This window comes from Carcharodon carcharias, chromosome 9 (assembly GCF_017639515.1).
Source record: "Carcharodon carcharias isolate sCarCar2 chromosome 9, sCarCar2.pri, whole genome shotgun sequence".
Taxonomy (NCBI): Eukaryota; Metazoa; Chordata; class Chondrichthyes; order Lamniformes; family Lamnidae; genus Carcharodon; species Carcharodon carcharias.
The window spans coordinates 89,658,297-89,681,820 of record NC_054475.1 but is presented as its reverse complement, the minus strand read 5'-3'; the positions used below and the strand labels follow the sequence as shown (position 1 = coordinate 89,681,820).

At 43.4% G+C, this 23,524-nt stretch overlaps 1 protein-coding gene across 1 annotated transcript in view; it reads left to right on the top strand.

Moving 5' to 3' along the window:
* tex11 (testis expressed 11) overlaps window positions 1-23,524 on the top strand; it is a 196,183-nt gene that overhangs the window by 145,340 nt on the left and 27,319 nt on the right. The window contains exons 22-24 of the mRNA XM_041196149.1: window positions 2,861-2,977; window positions 21,176-21,254; window positions 22,115-22,264. Coding sequence (XP_041052083.1) covers window positions 2,861-2,977; window positions 21,176-21,254; window positions 22,115-22,264 — 346 coding nt within the window. The remainder of the gene's footprint in view (window positions 1-2,860; window positions 2,978-21,175; window positions 21,255-22,114; window positions 22,265-23,524) is intronic.

The window sequence follows — 23,524 nt, the reverse complement described above, 5'->3', positions numbered from 1 at the left end:
CTCGTCATCTGACTCGGACCTCACAGATGCCTCTTCCCCAGCAATTCTCCGAGCGCCAGGGAACTCGCCTGAACTTGCTTCCTCCTGCTGCGGACATGTATGACCACCAGATTATGAACCCAAGCCTGCCGCAAGGTCTAGGTCCCATTGAGGTCTGTGTCTGTGATGGTGGAGGGTGTGGATGAGAACTGTGATGGGTCTTTAACGGTGTGGCCTTCAGCGTCCTCCTCCGAGGTGCTATTGGTGCTGGGGTCGGGGTCAAGGTTGCCTGAGGACGACGTGTCAGATGTGCCTGGGTCAGAAAGTGGAGTTTACTAGCGCTTGGCAGCAGCGTTGAACACAGAACAGTGAACTCAGTAATGTTGAGAGAGGGATGATGTGGTGCAGTATCCTCATGTGGATGTTCGCTACCGACCTCACTGTTGCTACAGGATCGGTCTCCGTCCTCTCTGGTCAGCTCTAACTCATGTCTTTTGATCAGAGTGAGGACCTGGATGTCAGGTACTCCACCCTTGGCCTGGGATCTCTTCCATTGATTATGCAGGACAAGATCAAGCGCAAAGACAGGTGGAGAGAGTGTGAGCAAGGTACATGTCAGGCCAAACAAGAAGCATGCTAGGCGTGCATGTGCTAAGTGGAGCCATGGATGGGATGAGAAGGCTATCTCCAGAGGAGATGAAGCCAGATGGAGATATGAGGGTGTATGTGAGAGGTGACGTCCCTTGAGCTGGCACTGAATGGGTGATGAATGTGCGAATGGTTGAGTTGAGATTGATCAGATGGTTGACTTAACCTAGCTGCACAGATGAGGTCATTCATCCTTTTTCTGCACTGGATGGCAAACCTTCTTGTGTGCAGCATTGGCTCTGCCACCACCTCCCAAACTGGAGTGGTGAGACTAATAGGTCTCCTGCAGCTAGAGCTGGTTTAGAGAACATCACAGCAGGCCTCCACAACTTCCAGAAGGTGCCCCAGAGATGCCTGCACTCTTCTTGGCTTTTGGGGCCATATCTTCATTGGAGCAGTCCTGGGAACTCTGTGCGCAGCTGTGGTTTAAGTTTTTTTTAATTCATTCATGGGATGTGGGTTTGCCAATCTCTAATTGCCCTTGTTCAGAGAGCATTTTAAGAGTCAACCATATTGCTGCAGGTCTGGAGTCACATGTAGGCCAGACCAGGTAAAGATAGCAGATTTCCTTCCCTAGAGGGTATTAGTGAACCGGATGGGTTTTTACAACAATTGTCATCATCAGACCCTTAATTCCAGATTTTTATTGAATTCAAATTTCACCATCTGCCGTGATGGGATTCAAGCCCAAGTCCCTAAAGCATTATCCTGGGTCTCTGGAATACCAGTCCAGTGACAATACCACTATGCTACCACACTTAGTGTAAATCTGGGACAATTCTGTCATTTGACTTGGAATGAAAGGTGATTACTGAGTTAAAGTTGGTTTTGGAATGGATGTGATTAAGGAGAATGTCACAGGAACTGAGGAAAGGGTTTGGATCGGGAGTGGAAAGAAGTCACGGAGACTGAGGCTTTCACTGGAACCAAGGCAAATAATTGTGGAAAAACTCTAGCTGCAATTGTGGGGAGAGTAGGGAGTGGGAATTAAGGCCAAAGAGTTGTATTGGTAAGAGCCGAAAGAGAAGAAAACATACTGAGAGAGAAGCCAGAATTTTAAAATACAATTACTTAGGGAGCAGGGCTGGGATGAGGTGGAAGAGCTGATCCAATGTGAAAAAAATGCTTTTGAAATGGGAACTGAGGAAAAATGGTAGTACTAGAAATCTGCAGAAAAGCTATCTTTTTTTGTAAAATTGTCTGGCTAACGTGATCTGTAGGCAAGAATGAGGGCTGGGAACAAGCTAAAGAGAAAAGTCTTAGGACTTGGAAAGGGACAAGGATTGGTGCCATAATTTTTTTTAAAAAGCTTCCTAATTCCTGGGGCCAAAGCACAGAGCCATTTTAAAAGAGGGAGTGGGAGGATAGGGTAAAAGAAGCCAAGTGCCAGAGGTTTTGTGCAGGGCAGTTCAGAAGAGGCGCAAAAAAGAGAGTCCAAAATGAGTCCGTTGTCCTCCCACTCAATGCTTATCTTCTGATAGTGACAAGTCAATTAGCAAATTGGATTCCTACTCATTCCATATGTGACCATAGACTTTGTATCCAAGACACAATGTGTTAATCTTAATAAATCTGTAAATCCACTTACAAACACCAGCCAGTAACTAGTTCAGTCGCTAGCCTTCATAGTAAATATGGAGAAATATTACACAATTCCTTTGATGCTGGTCTGGAGTTAGACTAGAAATACTAAGCACTTATTTTTGAAATAAAGGACCGTTGAGAGAGTCTGAAGGAGTTTTTGTTTTTTCCAATCCAGTGAAGAGGTTCACTTATCTTTCAGTTTCAGAGCCTATCTCTGGAAAGTCATTTTACCTTTTCTGCTTTCAGATGCTGGTGGACCTGCTGTGCATTTTCAATAGTTTTGGTGTTCTTGGGACACTGTTTTCTATTGCACTATTTCTTGAATGGATGAGGTTCTGAACAACAGATCAGCTGAATAGGCTGGACTGTAAACGAGAAAGAGAAAATATTCACACTATAGTTAATCATTTTAAAGTGCTATTACTATTGAAAACTATCATATTATAATTGATTATTTAAATATACAGAGATGAAACTCAATTTTGAATTTCATGGAAAGGGAAATTAGGTTGATTGTATAATGGGCAGCTGATTTGCTGCCATCCATTTTGCACAACCACATCCCCACCACCAAAGTTGAATTTCACCCACATATTGTTTGTTCTTTCTGATCTTTGCACAGGTCCTGTGTTTCATATTTTTTTTTTAGCTTTCACAGATGGTCTCAGTTGACAAAGCCATGCTCATTTGTCAAAAGACTTGTTTATTAATGGCCGCAGCAGCTAGCCTGGAGATCAGTCGAAAAGCGCCAAATACTTCAGAGCAGGTGAGACAGGCTTACACTTGGGGGTGTAGCTGTATCAACACAGTATAAATTGTAAACTGCATGCAAAAATTAAATCTACCAGACTAATCAGGTACATCAATTAATGTCAGATAAAATTGTGCTGACTTTTCTGAGATTTAATAACTCAACACAGCCACTCAACATATATAGAACCTGCTCACCATTTAGATAAACTATGAAACTTTGGTTTCAAAATTTGTGAGTGACACCAAATTGTCATTTATTAATTTTGAGGAAGATTAGAACAAAATACGGGAAGGCAATAAACTTGCAGAATGTTGGCTAATTGGCAAATGAACGTCAACATAGATAAGTAGAATACGGCAGATGCTGGAAATCTGAACTAAAAATGCTGGAATGGAGAAAGAAACAGGGCAGAATATTACAGTAGTGCAGACAACTTGCCACCTCTCCCCAGCCAGAAGCAAAGTTGGCATGGGGCTGACTTGCTCCATACCAGCCTACCCCACAGCCACAACATGTTGCGGACAGGCTAAATAAAATAGGGGCATGGGGGAGGAAGTCCTGCCTCCAGAAGCTGTCGGCCAATCTGATTGGCTGGCAGCCCCAGCAGTGCCAAGAGCACAATAGTGGACGCTGCCGGGTTTGCACACAGGAACAAGAAGAACAAGCAATGGACCCCGGAGCATGGTAAGTCCAGGGTATTGGGCAGGGAGGTTTAGGGAGAGGAGTGGTGGTGGTGTGTTTAATGGAGCAGACGGGTAGAAGAAAGTGGGGGTACTATCTTAGAGGGGCTGCCCCCTAACCCACAAAAGCCAGCCCCCGAATATGGTACTTCCCCTACTTTCCATCCTTTGAAAGAGTTTTCTAAAAAAGCAGCCAGCCCACTCCTGCCTGATTGCCCATGCCAACCGTTTTATGGCATGGGAAGCATATTTTGGGGGTCTGTTGCCTTATTAACGAGCTCAGTTGACCCTTAATTATTTATTTAAGTATGGTGGGCAGGCTGCCAATTCCAGGGGTGGGTGGTGGAATGAGCACCTGCCCTATATTATGTGCCCCCCACACTGAAAAACCCAGCCCAAAGTTAATGGGCCAGATTTTTGCTCCTGATGCACGTGCGCAGAGTTGGGAAATTTTTCGGCTTGCTGAACCTGCCTCTGGAAAAACTCTATCTCGAATGGCCAGGTTTTCGCTCCAGTAGGGGTGCACTGGCATGATGGAGTTGGGCCCTGGGTATTGAGCATGTCTCAGACAGGCTATAAATCACAACTTGTAAGAGTTCCTCCTGTGAGGCAGGAAGTAAATGAGAGCAATGCTGGGCCTGGGAGGAGGCATCGATCAGAGTTGTCCAACTGGTTGATGACACCGGAAGAGATGACCCATCATGGGCCTTCTGTAGGACATTTTAGAGATTTCTGCTGCCTATTCACTCTGTAATGAAGAAACACCCTTTACAAAGTTAAGGCTTGAAAGGCTTCACAAGATACAGCCATGCAGTTGGCAGCATCAACTGCTCACGACATTCTGTATTGACTAAGATTAACATAATGCCTCGGGGATGACTGATAGATACCACATTTGGCAGGAACCTTTACCCTTCCACCTCCCTCTTTCCACCCATTTCTCAGTGCAGCTGTGCAACTGAGCCTTGCTCATGACCCTCAGAACAGTGTAACTCAGGGAACGGGAATGCAGGTTAGTTTGTGTTTGGAACCCAACATATCATCTGTGAGTGAAAGGAAACAGAGGTTCCAAGTGATGGTTCACATGAATGATGGACCTATGGTGGGAGACTTGGCACATAGCTCTATCATTTGGAGGCTTGTATGTTCAAGTTGCTCCTGTAAGTTGCACACAGTTATCGGTAAAAATGTGAATGTACACTGATGCACTGCTGTATTCAGGAGATATTCTTTGACAGCACTATATAATGGGCTAACATCACTCTGTATGTTGTATTTGCAGGACAAGAGGACCCACAATGCCAGGGAGATGGCCGAGACTAAGGGTGGATCTGTGAGGCTATGGGTGAAACGTTGGAGGTAACGAGGGTGCCCTGCCAGCTCATTGTCGCAGATGGGGAGTTGCCCATAGTAGGTGCTAAAGTGGGTGTTAGAGGCATTTTGGATCATGGTCTTAATGATGGAGACTATTCTGTTAGTGCATTAAACAGAAATCCTGTTAGTGCACTAAACGGAAGAGGACGTTGGTATGAGAGGGAGTGCAAAGGTTGGGCTGCCTGATAAAGCCACTGCAATTGTAGCTGAAGGTAATGGTGTGTATCACAGCATGCCCCTGCATTGTGAAGGGCGACATCTTCTTACATACTTTTATATCTCTAACACAGGTCCTGATGCCGCTCTCTCATCATCCTCTCCCGGGGCCACTTCATCCCTCAGGCACCAGGAGGAGAAAGATATCTGAAGAGGCAGTGTCACATCTGACAACCCCACACTTGGCTAACACAGCTACTAGCACCTCAGAGGGATGTAGCATGTGTGTAGCGTCACCGGCACGTGGTGAAGGTCATCATACCAGATTGCAGGAGGAGGTGTCTGAGTCAGAGACATCTGTGAGGACAGTTGCAGTGTTGCTGCAGTAGGCATTGAGGTAGGACTTAAGTTGTCACCTATTGGGAAGAGTCCTTGAAAATCAGCAGCAGATGTGTGGACATCTGGCAGAGTTCCCCGAGGCAATGCGAGCTCATGCGCTTCAAATGGAGGACTCCATTGTGGTGGTCTCAGGGGCTCAATTTCATGAACTCCAACCCATGAGAGCATGGTCAGTCTCATGGAGAGACACATCACTCGGAGTGAATGTAAGAGCAGCATTGTACCCTGCAAAAGGTACAAGTTTCACTCAGTAGCGATCTGCTCAGAATATGAGCGGTGAACTCCATGGAATACAGGAGGCGCTGCATTCCCTTAACAAGATATTTGCACTGGTGGCATAGAGGTCGCTGGAATGGACTACCACTGCACCCCCAGCAGTCAATTCATGCTGAGCCACCTGAAGACCAACCTAAGGCTGTGGAGGATAGTGAGGAAGATGTCCAACTCACCAGCCCTTCTGCCAGAGTCCTTGTCAGCACTACATGTCCCAGTGACAATGGCTGCCCTTGAAGAAATGCAGGCTGCAGTCTGTGGTGGGCTCCTAGTGGGTTCATGCACGACAAGGCCAGCCATCAGTCTTCAATGCTATATAGCAGGAGAGATAAGCAGCCTGCCTCCACCTCCTCCAAGGCAACACAGGAGGGTGCTAGGTAGGAGTGTGCGAGCACACGGCGCAGTTGCAATTCAATCACTGATGGGTTCGCCGTGGCTTAATTTCATATCACTTTGTTAACATCACAGTTAAGCAATTTGTAAATACACATATCTATTGCAAAGAATGTTTTGGTCTGTTTTTGTACATTAATACTCTCAATGAGGATGTTTACAGAAAGAATGAAGTTCTTAGCATTGGCACTGGAGACTGCATCCTGAAGCTCATTTCTCATTGACGCCATCAGGAGCAAGGATGTGTCTATGCATGTCCACAGTGGCAGGCTGTTTCCTTATCCAAACCTTCAGATAAAACGGTCGTACACCAAAGGTTCCGGATTGAGATCCTCCTTGTAGCATTTTATTCTCCATCAATGATTGCTTTTAAAGGAGCATCAGTGATCAGAATCAGTGATCAAATCCAGTTTATCAGGTGAACTTCAAGCATAAGTAATGTGTTGAAGGCAGTCATTCATACTTGATTGTGGACCTTAAATTGGATTCTCAGCATTGCAAGATGCCATGTTTGCTCCAGGTAACCATGCTTTTGTGGTATTTCCATTACAATGGAAGCCTTTGTCTTCTAGAAGATAGAGGTTGTGGGTTCACAGGGATCCTAGGTGTTTGGCAGCATTGCTCATTCCAGATGTCTCATACCGGTGACATTGGGTGCTGGTGGTGGAAGAATAATGTGGAGGATCGTTGAAGAAATGGCAAACACATGGCATCACCCCACACAATGTGTAGTCGCTACAGTACTGTTGGCACATACAGTCATATCAGAATCATTCGTGACTCCTAAGAAACTGAAGACATCTGGACGACATTCAGGCTTGGGCTGATAAGTGGCAAGTAACATTTGCGCCACACAAGAACAGGGGAATGATCATCCCCAACAAGAGAGAGAATTAAACCATCTCCCTTTGACATTCAATGACATTACAATCACTGAATCTGCCACTATCAACATCCTGGGGGTTACTATTGACCAGAAACCTAACCGGACCAGTGACATAATAACAGTAGCTGCAGGGTCAGGTCAGACACTGGTAATTTTTTTGTGAATAACTCACCCCCTGACTCCACAAAACCTGCCTTCCATCTACAAAGCATAAGTCAGGAGTGTGATGGAATACTCTCCACTTGCCTAGATGTGTGCAGCTGCAACAACACTCAAGAAGCTGAGCACCATCAAGGACAAAGCATTCCCTCTGCATCCAGTGTACAATGGCAGCAGTGTGTAGCATCTACACGATGCAAAGCAGCAACTCACCAAGGCTCCTTTGACATCACTTTCCAAACTCATGACTTCTGCCACCTAGAAGGATAAAAGCAGCAGATACATGGGAACACCGCCACCTGCAAGTTTCCTCCAAACCATACACCATCCTTACTTGGAATTATATTGCTGTTCCTTCACTGTCCCATGGTCAAAATCCTAGAACTCCCTAACAACACTGTGGGTGTACCTGCACCACATGGAATGCAGCTGTTTAAGAAGGTGTCTCACCACTACCTTCTCAAGTGCAATTGAGGATGGATAATAAATGCTAGCATAGCATTTATCATCACATGAAAGAATAAATATAAAGAAAACCTGAAGGTTGTGCCTCTTAAGTCATTTTTCCTACTGGTACTTTTAGCATAGCTAAAGTGGGTCTCGAGTCACATGTAAGCTAGACCAGGTAAGGATGGCAGATTTCCTTCCCTAAAGAACATTAATGAACTAGATGGGTTTGTATGACAATTAACAATGGTTTCATGGTCACTATTACCAAGACCAGCTTTTAAATTCCAGATTTTTAGAACATACGATAAGAAATAGGAGCAGGAGTAGTGCTTTGAGCCCGCTGTGCCATTCACTGAGATCATGGCTGGTCTTCCACTTCAACAATATTTTCATGCACTATTCCTATATCCCTTGATGATAAGATTTTTTAAAAACTTGGAATCTATTTAATTGAACAGAAGTCTCATTTTAATAATTGTTTTAGGGAGCTATATATATGACCACACAAGACATTTGAATTACTTGGTGCCTCAAAGACAATTCTTCTCCTTAATCCTCAGTGATGTAAAAATAGTTTATGATATCCCCACTGAAACTTTATTAATCAATACAATTAAAACACATATCTGGTTATACACTACCCCATCCAAGCACACACACAATGTAGCAGTAATTAAAGCAATGGTACCTCTTTTCAAAAAAACACCTCAAATAATAAATAGATTCTCACCAAAGTATATTCCCTAATTTCAAAGCAACAATTTTACAACTCTTAAAAATGAATGAGAAAAATTTTGTAGCAAGGAACAATTTACGTTCAGATCAATCACCAGATAGATCACTCTTATTGTGTATGGCAACCTTTTATGTGGCACCTTATCAAATGCTTTTTGGCAATCCAAACACACTACATCTACTGGTTCCACTTTATTTACCCTGTTTGTTATATCCTTAAAGAATGCTAATAAATTTGTCAATCACAATTTTTCTTTCACAAAACCATGTTGACTCTCTGATTGTATTATGTTTTTGTGAATGCCTTGCTCCTTTAATGGATTGTAGCATTTGCTCTATGACAGATGTTAGGCTAACTGGGCTATATTTTCCTGATTTCTGCTACCTCCATTCTTGAACAGAGGTGTTACATTTGCAGTTTTTCAATTGAGTTTAAATTCCACCAGCTGCCATGATGGGATTTGAACCCGTGCCTCCAGAACATTAACCTGGACCTCTAGATTACAAGTCTAGTGACATTACTACTACACCACCATCTCCCCTGTTTGCAGGGAAAGGTGCCCTGGGAAAGAGATGGGTTGTTGGGAGTGATTGAGGAATGGACTGGAATATCACAGAGGGAACGATCCCTTTGGTATGATGAAAAGGGAGAAGATGGGAAGGTACGTTTGGTGGTAGCCTTATGCTGGAGGTAGCGAAAATGGCAGAAAATGATCTGTTGCACGTGGCGGCCGGTGGGTGGAAGGTGAGAACAAGGGGAATCATACTGTCGTTCTGGGAGGAAGGGGAAGAGGTGAGAGCAGAAGTGCAGGAAATGTGGTGGACACGATCAAGGCTCCTATCAACTAAGATAGGGGAAATCGTCAGTTTAGGAAAAAAGAAAACATCTCAGAAACACTGGTGCGGATAGTTGCATCATTGGATCAGATGCAACAGTGACAGAGGAACTGAATGGAGAATTAATGGACTCCTAAATATTGATAAGCTTGAAATAATATGCTTTGGTAGGAAGAATAAACAAACCATATACTCCTTGGAAAATTAAGTGTTTTAAATAAATATTTTAAGTGCTTTAATAAGTGTTTTAACTAATTGTGAAAGAGGAAAAGAAGGGGTACAGATAAACATCAATATAAGTAGCGATGCTGTAATATGGTCATTAAAAAAGTAAACAAAATACTGGGGTTCATTTTTGGAGTGATAGTACTGAATAAAATAGACTTAAAATAAATAAGCTACCAGGACCAGAAGAGATGCATCTAAGGGTACAGAGGGAAGTGAGAATGGAAATTGCAGGGGCATGAGTGATAATCTTCCAGTCTCCCTTCGATGCAGGGGAGGTGCTGGAGGACTGCAAATGTTACACCCTTGTTCAAAAAGGGGTACAAGGATAAAGCTGGCAACTACAGGCCAGTCAGTTTGACCTCAGTGGTACGGAAACTTCTGAAAACTATAGTATGGTATAAAATCAATAATCATTTAGACAAGTGCAAGATAATTAAGGAAAGCCAGCATGGATTCATCAAGGAAAAATGTTTAACTAACTTGCTTGAGTTTAAGGTGGTTACAGAAGGTTAATAAAGGAAACGCTGTTGATGTGTATATGGATTTTCAAAAAGCATTTGATACAGTGCCACACAGACTTGTGAGCAAAATTCTAGGTCATGGAATAAAAGGGAAAGTAGGCACTTGGATAAGAAATTGGCTGAGTGACAGGAAACGGAGAGTAGTGATAAATGGTTGTTTTTCAGATAGTTGGAAGGTTTGTAGTAGAGTTCCTCGGGGGTCAGTGTTGGGACCCTTGCACCTCCTGTGAGTTGTTTAATTGTCCACCACCATTCACGACTGGATGTGGCAGGATTGCTGAGCTTAGATCTGATCTGTTGGTTGTGGGATCGCTTAGCTCTGTCTATCACCTGCTGCTTATGGTGTTTGGATCGCAAGTAGTCCTGTGATGTAGCTTCACCAGGTTGACACCTCATTTTTAGGTATGCCTGGTGCTGCTCCTGGCTCTCCTGAACTCTTCTTTGAACCAGAGTTGATCCCCTGGCTTGATGGTAATGGTAGAGTGGGGGAGGCAGTGGCGTCGTTGTATTGTCACTGAACTAATATTCCAGAGACCCAGGTCAATGCTCTGGGGACCTGGTTTGAATCCCACCACGGCAGATGGTGAAATTTGAATAAATACAAATCTGCAATTAGTAGTCTGATGATGACCATGAAACTATTGTCAATTGCCATTAAAAACTCATCTGGTTCACTAATGTTCTTTAGGGATGGAAATCTGGTCTGGCCTACATGTGACTCCAGACCCACAGCAATGTGGTTGACTCTTAAATGTCCTCTAAATAAGGGCAATTAGGGGTGGACAATAAATTCTGGCCTAGCCAGTGAAGCCCACATGAATGAATTAAAAGCCTTTGTAGAAAGGAGAGATGCTGGGCCATGAGGTTACAGATTAAGTTTGTATACAGCTCTGCTGCTGTTGATGCCCTCAGTGCCTCCTGGATGCCCAACCTTGAATTGCTAGATCTGTTCAAAATCTATTCCATTTAGCATGCTGGTAATGCCACACAATATGATGAAGGGTATCCTCAGTGTGGAGGCAAGACTTTGTCTCCACAACAACTGTGTGTAGGATCACTCCTACCAATACGGTCATGGACAGATGCATCTGCAACAGACAGGTTGGTGAGGATGAGGTTGGTTCCCTCACCACCGGCCGTAGACCCAGTCTAGCAGCTATGTCCTTTAGGACTCGTCCAGCTCAGTCAGTAGTGGTGCTACCAAGCCACTCTCGGTGATGAACATTGGAGTCCCCCACCCAGAACACATCGTGTGCCTTTGCCATCCTCAGGCCTTCCTCCAGGTGGTGTTCAACATGGAGGAGCATTGATTCATCAGCTAAGGGATGGCGGTATGTGGTGATCAGCAGGAGGTTTCCTTGTCCATGTTTGACCTGGGCCTGGAGTCAATGTTGAGGACTCCCAGGGCAATTCCCTCCCGACTGTATACTACTGTGCCGGTGGGACAGGACATACCCAGGCATGGTTACAGTGGTGTCTTGGACATTATCTGTAAAGATGACTATGTCAGGCTGTTGCATGACTAGCCTGTGAGACAGCTCTCCCAATTTTGGCACTAGCCCCTAGATGTTAGTAAGGAGGACTTTGCAGAGTCAACAGGGCTGATGTTGCCATCGTCATTTCCATTTCCTGTATCTAGGTCGATGCCGGGTAGTCTGTGGTTTGATAGAACTGAGTGGCTTGCTAGGCCATTTCAGAGAGCATTTAAGAGTCAACCACATTGCTGTGGGTCTGAAGTAAGGTAAGGACAGCAGATTTCCTTCCCTAAAGGGCATTAATGAACCAGATGGGTTTTACAACAACGGTCATCAATAGACTTTAATACCAGATTTTTATTGAATTAAAATTCCAGCATCATCTGTGGCAGGATTTGAACCCAGGTCCCCGGAGCATTACCCTGTGTTTTTGAATTATCGGTCCAGCAACAACACCACCACGCCATCACCTCCCTACTTTGGAGAGTTTGGAACCGTTTTCATTGGAGAAAAGAAGGCTGAGAGGAGACTTGATAGAGGTATTCAAGATCCTGGCGAGGTAATTAGTGTGAAACTGTTCCCACTCAAGAGAACGTCAAGAACTAGAGGGCACAGATCCAAAATAATGGGTAAAAGAACTAAATGATGTGAGGAAATTTTTTTTCTCACACACAGTGGTTTGAGGTTGGAAAAAACTTCCTGAAAGGGTCGAATGCTCTTTCAGAGAGCCACTGCAGATTCGATTGGCTGAATGGCCTCCTTCTGCACTGTAAAGATATTGTGAAGTAAGAATACGCCATTTGTCCATTTGAGCGTTCTGCACCATGGCTGATCTTCTAATTCAGCTACATCATTCCACACAATTAAATTAGGACTTCTTTACTCGTATGCTCCATTCCATTGATAATAACATATATATAATAACACACCCTTTGCTATTCTAATTGTTTGCTGTACTTCATGTTAACTCTGGTTCATATAGAAAGACATCCAGATCCCTTTGAATACCAACATTTCCTATTCTCTCAACATTAAAAACTATTATGTCTTCTACTTTTTCCTACAAAATGGATAACTTCACATTTCTCCATATTACATTCCATCGACCATGTTCTGACCCACTTACTTAACCTTCTACCTCACAGCTTACTTTCCCACCTAACTCTGTATCGTTAGAAAACTTGGATAGAGTTACATTCGGGCCCCTGATCCAAGTCATAGATATAGATTGTAAATAGCTGAGACTGAAGCACTGAACTTTGCAGTGCCCCAGTAGTTACAGCCTGTCAACTCAAAAATAACCATTTTAACAAATAGAAAATAGTGTAGGAACCACAACCACAATCCATGCTACTATATTACCCATAATCCCATGAGTCTTAATTCTGTCATAGCTTCTTGTGTGACACCTTACTGAATGATTTTTTGAAAATCCAAATCCACTGGCTTCTCCTTATCTATTCTACTAGTTACATCCTGCAAAAGCTCTTAACAGATTTAACAAACGCCATTTTCCTTTCATAAATCCAAGTTGACTAAACCCAATCATATGATGATTTCCTAAGTGCCCTCTAATCACGTCTTCAATAATAAATTCTAGCATTTTCCCTATTACTGGTATGAGGCTAACTAGCCTATAGTTCACTATTTTCTCTCCCTCCTTTCTTTAGTAGCAGGATTACATTGCTGATAATGCATCTACTAATTCTGCCACCACTTTTAAAAATCTAGGGTACAGGCCATCAGGTCCAGTGGACTTGTCAGCTCCTCCCTTTTGCCTCTTGATTTTCTACTATTCTTAGGATGCTTTTTGAGTCTTCTACTGCCAAGACAGATACAAAATACTTGTTCAAAGCTTGTGCCATTTCTTCATTTCCCATTAATTAATTCCCCAGTTTCACTCTCTAAAGGACGAATGCTCACTTTAGCTACTTTTCCTTTTTATATACTGGAAGCTTTAACTGTCTTTATATTTCTTGCTAGTTTTCCCTCATACTCCAATTTCTCCCTCTATATTTTTAGTTCTCTTTTGTTTTTGTGTCTAAAACTTTCCCAATCTTCTGGCCATCCACTAATCTTTACAACATTGTATGCTTTTTCTTTCTGTTTGATACCACCCTCAACTTCCTTTGTTAGCCATGGATGGTGCATCCTTCTGGTAGGGTCTTTCTTCCTCAGTGGAATATATCTTTGTTGAAAGTTATGAAATATCTCCTTAAACTTCTGCGCCTGCTTCTCCATCATCTTACCTTTTAATCTATTTACCCAGTCCAGTTTAGCCAGTTCTGTCTTCATACACTTTGAATTGCCTTTATTTAAGTTTAAAGCATAAGTAATGGACCCACATTTTTACTCTTAAATTGAATGTGAAATTCCATCATATTAAGATCACTCTTACCTAGAGGATCTTTTACTATAATGTAGGAAACTATCTTGAATGCATTCCATGAACTTGTTTTCCACGCTATTATTGCAAATTGGATTTGATTATAAGGTTTAAAGTCCCCATAATTACTGTATCATCCTGTTACATGCAACTCTTTTTAATGAAAAACATAGGGCGGAATTTACGGCCCCATTGCAGTGGGAGTGGGGCCGTGAAACGGGTCGAGGCATTCCATTGACTTTGGCAGGACCATAAAAGCCCGGCAGCGTAAGATTCCAGCCATAGGATATAGGAGCAGGAATAGGTTATTCAGCCCTTTTAAGCCTGCTCTGTCATTCAATATGATCATAGCTGATCCTGTATCTTAATGCTGTACTCCCACTCTTTCCCCTTCCCCCTTGAAGCCTTTAGAGTCCAGAAATCTATCTATTTCCTTCTTAAATATATTCAGTGACTTGACCTCCACAGCCTTCTGTGGTAGAGAATTCCATAGGTTCACCACCCTCTGAGCAAAGAAGTTTGTCCTCACCTCAGTCCTAAATGGTCTACCCCATATACTGAGACTGCAACCCCTTGTTCTAGACACCCTCAGCTGGAGGAAACAGCATCCCTGCATCCAGTCTGTCCATCCCTGTCAGCATTTTATACATTTCAATGAGACCCCCTCTCATTCCTCTAAACTCCAGTAATTGGGCCTAATTGGCCCAATCTCTTCTCATATGACAATCCTGCCATCCCGGGAATCAATCTGGTGAACATTCGCTGCACTCCCTCTGGCAAGTATATCGTTTCTGAGGTAAAGGAGACAAAAACTGCCCATAATACTCCAGGTGTGGCCTCACCAAGGCTCACTAAGACAACCTTGCTCCTGTACTCAAGTCCGCTTGCAATGAAGGCCAACATACCATTTGCCTTCTTAACTGCTTGCTGCACCTGCATGCTTGCTTTCAATGATTGGTGTACAAGGACACCCAGATCTCTTTGTCATCAATATTTCCCAGTCTGTCACCATTTAAATAATATTGTGCCATTCTTTTTTTCTTGCCAAAGTGGATAACTTCATACTTATCTTAGAATGCCTTCTCCTCTTGCACATAGCATCATCTCCTTTATACATGTTTCTCCCTTTTTAATGCAAATTCCATTGTTCTGATATGTCTTTGGAATTTTACCTTTTTCATAATATAAATCTTTTCATAGTACTAATTTTTTTGTAACCTTTGGGAAGAATAAACACACTTTGGCTTAGCTTCTTCTGGCTAGGTGTAACATCATACCATCTCTTTGAAATTTAAGCTAACCTAATTTATCTAAAAATGCAAATTTTCCTCTCACCTCACATTCTAAAACTCCAGCTATGTTTATGTATTTAGCATTTCAAACCTAGCTTCTTGTTGACTCAAAACTTCCGGACTAGCTGTCTCCCAATTCAATTAAATCCATCCCCACATCCACCCCCCCCCACCCTCCCAACACACACACACACACACACACAAGCTATCCAAACCCCGCTATTAACCTACCTTTATAATAAATCACAATAATACTATGAGAATTATTATATTTTCATGACACTACCCGTTTTTTAGCTCTACCCAAACTGATTTTACATGCTGAATTTCCATGCTAGGATCCTTTCTCTCTACTGTGTTTATCTCATCTTTCATTATCAGGGCAATCCCTCTTCCTTATCTATTTTGCTTAATCTTTTACATACCATGACTTTTGGAATATTTAATTCCCACCCTCAGTCATTGCAATAACATACCCATAATGGCTAATAGATCAAACCTATTAATTTCTGTGTTATTAATTTATCTTTATTTTGTGAATGTGTTGCCCATTCAACTATTGTATCTTCAGCTTTAATTTTTTTTCTAATTTTCTACTGAAGCTGCACCTGCATGTCAGTCAGTTTAACCTTGGTGGGGAAGCTTCTATAAATGGTAATTCAGGACAAAATTAATAGTCGCTTTGGGGAAATGCAGGTTAATTAAGGAAGACCAGCATGGAATTAAGGGCAAATCAAGTTTAACTAACTTTATTGAGTCTTTTGGTGAGGTAACAGAGAGGGTTCATAAGCGTGATGTTGTCGATGTGGTGTACATGAACTCCCAGAAGGCATATAATAAAGTGCTGCACTGCAGACTTGTGAGCAAAGTTAAATGGATACAAAATTAGCTAAGTTACAGGAAACAAGGTAGTGGTTAATAGATTTTTTTTGGACTGGAGGAAGATTTATAGAGAAGTTACACATGGGTGGGTGTTAGGATCCCTACTCTTCCTGATATATATTAATGACCTAGATCTTGGTGTACAGGGCACAATTTCAAAATTTGCAGACAATACAAAACTTGGAAACATTGTGAACTTTGAGGAGGATAGGGTAGAATTTTAAAAAGACACACAGTTTGGTAAAATGGGCGAACAAATGGCAAATAAAATTTGGTGCAGAAAAGTGTGAAGTGATCCATTTTGGTAGAAAGTATGCAGAGGGACAACATAAAACAGGGTACAATTCTAAAGGAGGTGAACAAGCAGAGAGATCTGGGTATCTATGTGCATAAATCATTGAAGGTGGCAAGACAGGTTGAGAGAGTGGTTAGTAAAGCATACAGCATCCTAGGCTTTATCAAGAGGCACGTATATTTAACTTTTTTTATTGGGCCAGCATTTATTGCCCGCATTCAGAGGGTATTTAAGAGTCAACCACATTGCTGTGGGTCTGGCGTCATATGTAGGCTAGACCAAGTAAGGATGGCAGACTTCCTTCCCTGAAGGACATTAGTGAATCAGATGGGTTTTTAGAATAATCGGTAATGGTTTCCTGGTCATTATCAGACTTTTGATTCCAGATTTTTATTGAATTCAAATTCCACCATCTGCCATGGTGGGATTCAAACCCAGGTCCCCAGAGCATTATTCTGTGTCTCTGGAACACCAGTCCAGCGATAATGTCACCACCTCCCTGAGATAAACAGCAGTTTGGCCATAGCTGAAGTATTGTGTCCAGTTCTGGACACTGCATTAGGAAGGATGTGAAGGTATTAGAGAGAGTGCAGAAAATATTCATGAGAAAGGACCCGGGGATGAGGAACTTCAGTTACGTAGATAATTTTGAGAAGTTTGGAATGTTTTCCTTGGAGAAGAGAGGGTTGAGAGGAGATTTGATAGATGTATTTAAAATCATGAGTGGTCTGGACAGAGTAGATAGGGAGAAACTGCTCCCATTAGTGGAAAAATTGAGAACCAGAAGACACAGATTTAAGGTAATTGGCAAAAAAAGCAATGGCGGACATGAAGAAAACTTTTTCACGCAGCGAGTGGTTAGGATCTGGAATGCATATGAGTATAGTGGAGGCAAGTTCAATTGAGACATTCAAGAGGGAATTAGATTATTATCTGAAAAGGAACAATATGCAGAGCAATGAGGAGAAGGTGGTGGGACGGCCCTAGGTGAATTGCTCCTTCAGAGAGTCAGCACAGACAATAGACTGAATGGGCTCATTCTGATTTGTAACCATTCTGTGATTGTCGCTAATACCCATTACCTTTGCTAAGCTCTCTGTCCTCACCTAATCCGCTCTTTTTATTTTTACCAAAAGCCTTTCTCTGCTCTGCAGCTTTGACATTTCTGTATAGCACCTTTAACATAATAAAAGTATCCCATGGTACTTCACAGAGGTATTGTAGAAATATATGACATAAGCCACATAAGGAAATACTGGGCAGATGACAAAAAGCTTGGCCAAATAGTTGGGATTTAAGGAGTGTCTTCAAGGAAGAAAGCAAAGTTAAGAAATTTTGGGAGTGAATTTCAGTGCTGAAGGCATTGCCACCAATAGTGGAATGATTAAAATCAGGGTGCTCGTGAAACAGAATTTAAAGGAGCGCAGATACCTCAGAGTTGTAGGGCTGAACGAGTTAGGGAGGGGCCAGGCCATGAAGGGATTTGAAAACAAGAATGGGAATTTTAAAATTGAGTCATTGCTTAACTGGGAGCCATTGTAAGTCAGTGGGCACAGGAGTGATGAGTGATCAGGATTTAGTACGAGTTACTACACGGAAAGCAGAGTTTTGGATGACCTCAAGTTTATGGAGGGTGTATGTGGGAGGATGGTCAGGGGTGTGTTAGAATAGTCAAATCTGGAGGTAACAAAGGCAAGGATGAGTGTTTCAGGAGCAGATGAGCTGAGGCTGGGGCTGAAACAAGCGTTTTTGGAGTGGAAATATGTGATCTAAGTGATGGTTTGGGTTTGTGGTTAAGAGCTTACCTTGGGGTCATATATAACAGGTTGCGAAAGGTCTAGTTGAGCCTCACATTTTCCAGGGAGAGGGATGGGCTTGAATCTTCTGGTCGGTGTGCAGACCACGCTCGCCAACGCATAAAATGACACACGGTGATATAGGCCGTGCGTCATTCTGATCCCCAGCTCGGCGGGCACACAGCCCGAACTGTCAAAGGTCTATTAAGGCCATTAATTAACTAATTTAACTGATTCTCAGGGCTGTCCATCCAACCTGAAGGTTGGCGGGCAGGCAAAGCGCCCAGGTAGCCTTTGCATTTATCATGAAACCTCATCCACAGGCAGGATGGGGTTTCATGATGTGTTTATAAATCAAATAAAATTTTTTATTAAAATTCATTGACGTGTCCCAGCTCATGTGACATTGTCACATGAGGGGACATGTCTGAATAATTTTTTCTATTTTTTTGGCGTTTTAATGATGAAAATAATCTCCCTGAGGCAGCACTGTGCCTCAGGGAGATTTCTGTGCTCTTTCGCGTGCATGCATGCAAATGAGCCCAGGCCCCAACTCCCTTTCCTCGCACAGGGAGCGCTCAGCACTTCCAGGTGCACATCACGCTGGGAGGGCCTTAAATGGCGGGGACTGAAGACAGTGGCTTCAGCCTTCCCAGTGTTTTATTGAAGGAAATTGCTGTTAATTCCTTATTGGATTTCTGACAGAGTCTGACCATTAATGGAGGGGTTGAGGTTATGGTCAGGTGAAGCTGTGTCCAAAGTTTATAGGGAACTGACATTGTATTTTCAGATGACGTCATTGAGGGGGCAGCATGCAGGTGAGAAATAGGGGACCGAGGACAGATCCTTGGACACCAGAGGTAACCACAGGAGTAAGAAGAGAAGCCATAAATTTTGATTTTCTAGCTACAATTAGATAGATAAGAATGTAACACAAAAGCAAACTACTGTGGTGCTGGAATCCTGAAATAAAAGCAGAAAATGCTGGAAATATTAATGGGTCGGGCAGCATCTGTGGAGAGAAAAACTGGTTAATAACCTTTCATTAGATTAGTATGAAACCAGCAGAGTGAAGTCTACCCAGCTGGATGACAGTGGAGAGATACTGAAGGAGGATGATGTGATGAACTTTGCCAAAGGCTGCAGACTGGTAGAGATGGAAGAAGAGGTATAATTTGCCTTTGGGTGGAATCTTCCGTTCTTAGTAGATGTCTTGCACGTTGCCTGAAAAATCAGTGAGACACTGGCACTGACTGAGGAGGAGAGCCCACTGTATCTTCTGCCTGTCAGGCAGTTAAGTGGATAGTGGTGGGCCTTCCTCCTGACTGAGGACCCTGGAAGACGAAAAGAGCTACCAGCCAGCTTTTGCACTCAATAGTGCCATGGAGGAGTTTGTGGCTGCTCCACATGCCCCACGTCCATCATGCACAGAGCAGCCCAGATTGAGGAACTACCTCCCCACACCCTCCAGCTAACATCAACCTGCACAGTATTACCATTCATGCAAGCCGCATGTCAGCAGGCCCGCCTGGAGCTGGAAAGGTTGCAGCAGAGGTGAGAAGTGGCCCTGAATTGGTCATTAATTGGCCACTTAAGAGACTCGGGTGGTGGTGGGCCATTAAGGTCGATTATGGGCCTTCTTGCCCAGACTTACTTCCAGTGGAGGCAGGAAAGCATCAGGTATCGGTCCTCACGCCAAGCCACCAAATTTTCAGGCCCACATGTGGGGGTGGAAGATTCCAGCCTTTGTCTCTGGTCACATCAGGATGTCATGAAGTTGTGCTTCTCCCTGAAAGTCCATGCATAAGTCAGCCACTTTAAACTAGTATGTGTGCACGGACTTGCAAAAAAATTTAAAGGGCCCGTGTACTTAAATAAATCACCTGCACACTCCCAAAATAAATTGGAGAGAACCTTGATGTTGGTAGGTCTGCAGGAGGGAGGGACAGAAGCTGAGGGGAGAGAACTGTTAGCAACGTCAGCCAACATGGGAGCTAGGAAGGGAAGTTGGATTGTCAGTAGTTTAGTGGAAATAGGGTCAAGACAGCAAGACATGTGGCCCGTGGACAAGATGAGCTGAGAGAGAGCATAATGGGCAATAGAAGGGAAACTAGACCTCATCAGCTTAAAACCGCAGCTGCTTACCTAGTTATTCAATTTGCCAGGACACTGGCCTAATTGCATTTTAAGTGGAACACGTCCCAATGGAATAACTTCTTTTCCCCCCAGTACTGGTGCCAATGTCCAATGACTCAAAGCCCCTACCCCCCACAGCACTCTTTCAGCTACATGTTTAACCAACTAATCTATTTATCCCTATGTCAGTTTGCACATGGCTCAGGTAGCAATCCAGAGATTACCTGTGAGGCTATGCGCTCACTATACTGCCCCTTACCACTGCCACCCGATTTGATTGTCTTCCTGTGGCATTGTGCCATGGATAAATTCCAGCCTGCAGACTTTCAGCCACAAAGATGGCAAAAACCCTTACCTATTGGATAAGAGCAAGAGTTGAGGCCCCTCCACCATTGCACCTCGGATCCCTTTAACTGTCTAACTCAGAGTTACACCTTCCTGTCCCTGACCAAATTGTGTCACCACCTAACCCAAATGGTGTGAGTGGCTCCTGGATCAAAGTATCCAGCTAACTCACTGATGCCACACAATACAATATCTGCACTTCAGACTCCAGCTACTGTTGAGGCACTCCACCTACCCTACCATCCCTACATAACATTGACCTACAACATAACATTGACCTACATGAACTTGTATAGATCGGTATTGTCCAGCTGTAGATTGATTGACTGGAAATCCTTGTGGTCATAAAGATTTCATGATTGTGGACAAAAGCAAACTATCTGCAATATATTATCCAGTGGAGTTTGGGAAATTATGCAATGTTTGCAAAACAAAACAATTTTTAATACAAAGGTTTAAAATGTTAGAAATCTCAACGCATGTGTTCTGTAATAATTATTTTGTCTTTGTAGATTGCAAGTCTGACTCAAGCGCAGGAGCATATTCACGTTTGTTGGGAGATTTGGGCGACACTAAAATCCACAGCAGCAGGTCAGTGAGCAAGCAGCCTGAAAATGTCAAACAGATCAAAATTTTAAGGCTGAATTCTCCGGTCGGTGAGCAGAGTCGGGGCCTACTCACCAACATGTAAAATGACGCACGGTGATGTTGGGCGGGCATCCCAACGTCATCGTGCGTCATTTAGATTTTCAGTTCGGCGGGCGCACAGCCGCCAATCTGTCAAAGGCCTGTTAAAAACTAATTTAAACAATTAAATGAGTCGAAGAGCCCAGACGGCCTTCACATTTTTCATGGAACCTCATCCACGGGCGGGATGAAGTTTCATGAAGTGTTTAAAAATTCAGTAAATTTTTTTTTAAAAAATCGTTGATATATCTCAGCTCATGTGACACTGTCACAAGAGGGGACATGTTTTAAAAGTTTTCAAATACTTTATTTAGAAATTTTAAACTTAAACAAATCTCCTTGAGGCACCTCTGTGCCTCAGGGAGATTTCTGCACTCTTTAGCGCGCATGCACGAAAGAGTGCACTCCTGATTCAGGGAATCCCCCCTGCCTGCACAGGCAGCGCTCAGTGCTTCCGGGCAAGCATCACGCTGGACAGGCCTTAATTGGCCCGCCCACGTGAAATGGCGGCACGCACCTGATAGGCGGCGCCAGTCGGGTTCTCGCTCGCTCCCGCCCGCCCCTGCACAACCCCCCTAACAGGGGGAAAATTCAACCCTTAGAGAACATGCAGCTGTTAGAGGGCTGGGCTGATGGAGCAAAGAGACCTGAATATTTCCAAGCACAATAATTTAGTTCCTTTTCTGAGTTGAATTTTAACAATGCAGACCTGAATATGGCCATTTCATTGTGATACCAATGTGATTGTTTCTCTTTCTCTGCAGGTGATGTCTCAAAAGACCCAACAGAAACTCTTTTGCTTCTGTATGAGTTTGAAGCCAGGACTAAGCTGAATGATCCGGAGATAGAGAATGTAATGGAAAGAGTGCTGCAACTTCAGCAGATAGAGCCCAAAACACTGGAAACCCTAGCTTGTAAGCATCAAGCTTTTCACCCCTGATGAGAATCTTGGTGAAGTTGCTTGTGGATAATTGTTAGAAACATAGGCCGGAATTTTACAGCCCCATCGCGTTGGGGACTGGGCCATAAAATGCAGTGAGCCATTCTAAACTCCCTGTACAGACTCGAAACATTGGCTTTGTTTTTCTCTCTGCAGATGCTGCTGAGTTTTACCAGCTTTTTCTCTTTTTGTTTCAGATTTCCAGCATCCACAGTATTTTGCTTTTATAGAGTCATAGAGGTCTATAGCACAGCAAAAGGCCCTTCGGCCCATCGAGTTTGTGCCAGTCAAACAAGTACCTAACTATTCCAATCCCATTTTCCAGCACTAGGCCCATAGCCTTGTATGCCATGGCATCGCAAGTGCACATCCAAATACTCCTTAAATGTTATGAGGGTATTTGCCTCTTCCACCCTTTCAGGCAGTGAGTTCCAGATTCCCACTACCCTCTGGGTGAAAAAATTCTTCCTCACATCCCCTCTAAACCTCCTGCCCCTTACCTTAAATCTATGCCGCCTGGTTATTCATCCCTCCACCAAGGGTACAAGCTCCTTCCTGTCTACTCTATCTATGCTCCTCATAATTTTATACACCTCAATCATGTCCCCCCTCAATCTCCTCTGCTCCAGGGAAAATAACCCCAATCTATCCAATCTCTCCTCATAACTAAAACTCTTCAGCCCAGGCAACGTCCTAGTAAATCTCCTCTGCACTCTCTCTAGTGCAATCATATCCTTCCTATAATGCGGATTCCAGAACTGCACACAATACTGTAGCTGTGGCCTAACCATTTTGTACAGTTCCAGCATAACCTCCCTGCTCTTATATTCTTTGCCTCAGCTAATAAAGGCAAGTATCCCATATGCCTTCTTAACCACTTTATCTACCTGTCCTGCAACCTTAAGGGACCAGTGGACATGCACACCAAGGTCCTTCTGATCCTCGGTACTTCCCAGGGTCCTACCATTCATAGTGTATTCCCATGCCTTGTTTGTCCTGCCCAAGTGCATCACCTCACACTTATCCGGATTAAATTCCATTTGCCACTGATCAGCCCATCTGACCACCCCACCAATTTTTGTGTCATCCGCGAACTTACTGATCAACCCTCCTACATTCATATCTAAATCGTTTATATAAAGCACAAACAGCAAGGGACTCAACATCAATCCCTGTGGAATCCCACTGGACACGGGCACCCTGTCACAAAAACACCCCTGCACCATCATCCTCT